At 56.0% G+C, this 4,483-nt stretch overlaps 1 protein-coding gene across 3 annotated transcripts; it reads left to right on the top strand.

Annotated features, from left to right (window-relative positions):
- The first annotated feature begins 220 nt into the window (after positions 1 to 220).
- Pim1 (Pim-1 proto-oncogene, serine/threonine kinase) lies at positions 221 to 4,483 on the top strand. 3 transcript variants are annotated; one of them, XM_076858784.1, is made up of 6 exons: positions 221 to 672; positions 784 to 890; positions 991 to 1,041; positions 1,135 to 1,501; positions 2,920 to 3,096; positions 4,037 to 4,483. In XM_076858784.1, the coding sequence occupies exons 1-6, from the start codon at positions 591 to 593 to the stop codon at positions 4,192 to 4,194; spliced, it is 942 nt and encodes a 313-aa protein (XP_076714899.1). In that variant the 5' UTR covers positions 221 to 590; the 3' UTR covers positions 4,195 to 4,483. The 3 variants fall into 3 exon arrangements, with proteins under 3 accessions (XP_076714899.1, XP_076714900.1, XP_076714901.1); XM_076858785.1 differs by lacking the exons at positions 221 to 672; positions 784 to 890; positions 991 to 1,041; positions 1,135 to 1,501 and adding an exon at positions 2,454 to 2,562; XM_076858786.1 differs by lacking the exons at positions 221 to 672; positions 784 to 890; positions 991 to 1,041; positions 1,135 to 1,501 and adding an exon at positions 2,599 to 2,796.

Raw genomic sequence — 4,483 nt, 5'->3', positions numbered from 1 at the left:
ACGGGTCGATGGGGGGCGGGGCCGGGGCGCGGCGACGAAGCCCGCGGGGCGGGGGCCCAGAGGAGTTGCCTGGTCCCGCCGCTTCCCCACCCCCTCTCCTCCCTCCGCCAGCCCGGCAGCCCAGCTCCCCGCCTTGGCCTCCCGGTGAGGCCCCGCCCCGTCCCCGCCCGCCCGCGCGCCCTCCCCGCCGGCGCGCTCCGCCCCTTTACTCCTGGCGGCGGGGCGAGCCGGGCGTCTGCTGCAGCGGCCGCGGCGGCGGAGGAGGCCGGAGAGGAGTCGGCGGCAGTGGCGGCGGGATCATCAGCAGCAGCAGCTGCCAGGAGCTTTCTGTCCCGCAGAAACCCTAGGAGCCTCTCACCCCGTCGTCCTCAACGCTGCCTGACCCTGCCGACTCGTCCTCCCTCTGCCAGCCCCGGCAGCGCCCCCAGTTGTCCTCCGACTCGCCCTCGGCCTTCCGCGCCAGCCGCAGCCACAGCCGCAACGCCAGCCGCAGCAACAGCTCCAGCCACCCGCACAGCCCCAGCCCCAGCCCCAGCGCCTGCTGCAGGTTCTCCAGGCACGGTTCCTGCGCCGACACCCTGGAGGTTGGGATGCTCCTGTCCAAAATCAACTCGCTCGCCCACCTGCGCGCCGCGCCCTGCAACGACCTGCACACCACCAAGCTGGCGCCGGGTAAGGGTTCTCCGGGTCCGAGGATGGGGGCGCCGGCGGCGCCCTCAGCGTGGGAAGGAGGCTGGGGGCTTGCGGGCCGATGCTGAGTACCCTGTGTCTCCCCCTTCCTAGGCAAAGAGAAGGAGCCCCTGGAGTCGCAGTACCAGGTGGGCCCGCTGCTGGGCAGCGGCGGCTTCGGCTCCGTCTACTCAGGCATCCGTGTCGCCGACAACTTGCCGGTGAGTGGGCGCCCCGCTGCGGGGAGGGAGCGCCGGGCGGGGGGCACGCGGCTGTGCTTTCGGCGAGGGGATCTAAGGATCTACTCCTTGGGGCTTCTAGGTGGCCATCAAACACGTGGAGAAGGACCGGATTTCCGACTGGGGAGAGCTGGTGAGTGCTCTGAAGGGAGCGACCCCCAGGAACAGTGGGTGGGGTGGAGGGCGCGCCCCGGCTCCCGCCCTAACCAGCCATTCGTCCCTGCAGCCCAATGGCACCCGCGTGCCCATGGAAGTGGTCCTGCTGAAGAAGGTGAGCTCGGGCTTCTCCGGCGTCATTAGGCTCCTGGACTGGTTCGAGAGGCCCGACAGTTTCGTCCTGATCCTGGAGAGGCCCGAGCCGGTGCAAGACCTCTTCGACTTTATCACGGAAAGGGGGGCCCTACAAGAGGAGCTGGCCCGCAGCTTCTTCTGGCAGGTGCTGGAGGCCGTGCGGCACTGCCACAACTGCGGGGTGCTTCACCGCGACATCAAGGACGAGAACATCCTCATCGACCTCAATCGCGGCGAGCTCAAGCTCATCGACTTCGGGTCGGGGGCGCTGCTCAAGGACACCGTATATACAGATTTCGATGGTGAGCCAGCCCGGGGGGGAGCTGCCCAGGTGTCGTGGCCGGGCCTGGAGGCCTCAGCCAGTCTCCTGCTCCGGCCTTTCGTAAAGGTCATTGGGGCGCCTGGCTCGATGCTAGCAGGGGTGGGGCGAAGGAGAGCTTCCCAGAGTAGTAAAGCCGGGGATTTCAAGCCAGCTGAACCTGTAATGTTTCTGGCTTGATTTTATTTTTTTTCAGTGGAATTCAGTGGGTTCCAGACTTTCCCGAGGAATAAGAGATTATGGGCAACCGGCCGTAGCCCAGATTTCTAAAGTCTGACCCAGTTTCCCCGCCAGTAAAGGGGGGTGGTGGGAGGGGGAAGAGATGAAAATTGATGCCGGTTTTGTAATTTTTGTTTTTGTTTCATAAGGGAGTTAGTTTTCTGTTAAGGTAGTTCTTAGAGCCGCAGTCCCCCCTCCCTTCCCCTTTGATGTCGGGAGGGTTAAGGAATAGGAATAGTAGCTTCGCTAAATGTGAAAACAAATTAGGGGGTGTTGTGGGGTGAGGGGGTAAGGAATGAATGTTGTGAAATAAGATCTGATGCCGGTTTGAAAATTAGTTGGGTGTCCTCAGAGGATGAAAACCTATCTTTAGGGAGGGGCTTGGAGCGGGTTCTTTCAGAAAAGAAGGAATGGAGAGCCTGAGATCAAAGCGAAGGAGGGTGGGTCATCATCTGAGTGGCTTACCCTAACAAACGACAGCCTTTCAAAACTTGTGACTCTGGCTTGTGGTTTGTGTTTATTTGCCCTTGGAGGACGCTGGGTTGGGCTGCGTTTTTTGTATTTAACAGTTAATGGCTGGCTGGGTCCTCCCATGTTTTTTTCCTTCAAGTCTTTGCTGCCCCCTGGTGAGCACCGTTGGGATGACCTCTCCCCCACCCCCACCTCCCCTTTTTTTACTATCCAAAGTTTGTAAACAGGAATCACGTGGTCTGAAACCAGCCCTGCAGCTCTGTCTACCTTTTCAGCTGGGGAGGAAAGGATGTGGGTGCCTGCCCCCTGGTTCTCAGACGGTGGGGATGAAGGCACCTTGACTTAGGGTGTTGTGTAAGGATCTTTGCCTGGATTGTATCTGTGATGAGGATCTCACCTGGGTCCTGGGCATTGTAGAGCAAAGTTTAAGGATATTCTGTGTGATACAGCCCTTGACTTGTAGATATTCATCCCTTTGTGGGTGGTCCTACCACATTCTCACCTCAGACTGTGGGTCTACAGCCAGTCCTGTTTGTTTCTTGGAGGAATTGTAAAGGATTTCAGTTTATACTTTGGGCTGGTAGAGAGGTGGGTATTGCTTTGGGTTGGAGAGATGCCATAAATCTCTCCTTGGTTTTTAAAGAGAACGCAAGTTGCTATGTTTGTTTTTTGTTAAAAGAGTGTTTTCTCTCCTATTCCCCTGGCTTGCAGGGACCCGAGTGTATAGTCCTCCAGAGTGGATCCGCTACCATCGCTACCATGGCAGGTCCGCAGCTGTCTGGTCCCTGGGGATCCTGCTGTATGATATGGTGTGTGGAGATATTCCTTTTGAGCACGATGAAGAGATCATCAGGGGCCAAGTTTTTTTCAGACAGAGGGTCTCTTCAGGTAACTTCATGGAAGTTCCCCTTTTTTATTTTTTGGCAATGTTAGGGATTGAACCCAGAGCTTGCTCATGGTAGGCAAGCGAAGTACCACTGAGCCACATCTCTGACCCCTGGGGAGCTGTGAGTTAAGGAAAAATACGAACCATGATGCTATTAGCACCTGTGGGGCAGTCTTGAATTCTGGAGAGCTTCACTCTCCAGGAAATGCCATGGTCTTTGGCTTAGCAAAATTGTAGGCCCGTGGTTTATACTTGAGCTGGTCTCAGGGATCATATGCACTTGAACTTCTCTTGGGAGGTCAGAGGAAAGACGTGTAAGCATACTAAGAAAAGACAATCTGGTTTTTCTGAAAAGTGCCCGCCCCCCATGCTGGGGATTGGATTGCAGGTGTTCTGCATGCTAGGCAAGGACTCTTCTATCAAGCTCTGTTCACAACTCCTGAAAATATTTAATTACCAGTGGAGACATCCCTTAACTCCTTGTTACTTTGCCAGGGAATAAAAAAGTAAAGGGCTCTTTTAGCCATCTCCCTGAAGGCCAAATGTTGTGGTCCCAGTGACCTCACTCTGGGTGGTTCATGTTTGTTAAGTTGGTAGGTGAATTGAATCACCTCACCGTGCTTAGTGATGTCTCATAGAAAATCTCTTGTCATCATCCTTCCTATTTCTGGTGAGTGGGTGTCACGGGAAAGGCCCTAGCTATTGAAGTTTGAAAACCACAGGTTTAATAGGGGAGCCACTTTTTAGCTGAAAGCGGCCTGGGGCGTCCTAGATAAGTTCATTGTTTCCTACTAAAGAGTACCTGGGCACAGTGTTGTGTACAGTGCATGGCCTGCTCAGGGTCTCAGACCTCTAGGCCCCTGGGAGACAAATTGGGAAGACCTTTGCATTGCAAAAACAAGTTGAGTCATTCATAACTTTGGTCTGTTCTGCTTTCTGCAGAGTGTCAGCATCTAATTAGATGGTGCTTGGCTCTGAGACCATCAGATCGGCCATCCTTCGAAGACATCCAGAATCATCCTTGGATGCAAGATGTCCTCCTGCCCCAAGAGACTGCTGAGATCCATCTCCACAGCCTGTCACCAGGGCCTAGCAAATAGCAGCCTTTCTGGCAGGTCCTCCCCTCCCTATCAGATGCTCAAGGAGGGGAAGCTTCTGTCTTCAGCTTCCCGATTACCGGTGACACTTATCGCCAAGCAGGACAGTGCTTGATAAAGGAACAACATTTACAACTCATTCCAGACCCCAGGCCCCTGGAGGCTGCCTTCCCAATAGGGCGGAAGAGACTCCACTCCAGGTGTCCTAGGCCTCAACTCCTCCCATAGACACTCTCTCCTTCTCATGGGTGTCCAGCATTGCTGGACTCCCGCAAAATCCCGGGGTGGGGGG

Source organism: Callospermophilus lateralis, chromosome 6 (genome assembly GCF_048772815.1).
Source record: "Callospermophilus lateralis isolate mCalLat2 chromosome 6, mCalLat2.hap1, whole genome shotgun sequence".
Taxonomy (NCBI): domain Eukaryota; kingdom Metazoa; phylum Chordata; class Mammalia; order Rodentia; family Sciuridae; genus Callospermophilus; species Callospermophilus lateralis.
This window is presented reverse-complemented; position numbering and strand designations above follow the sequence as displayed.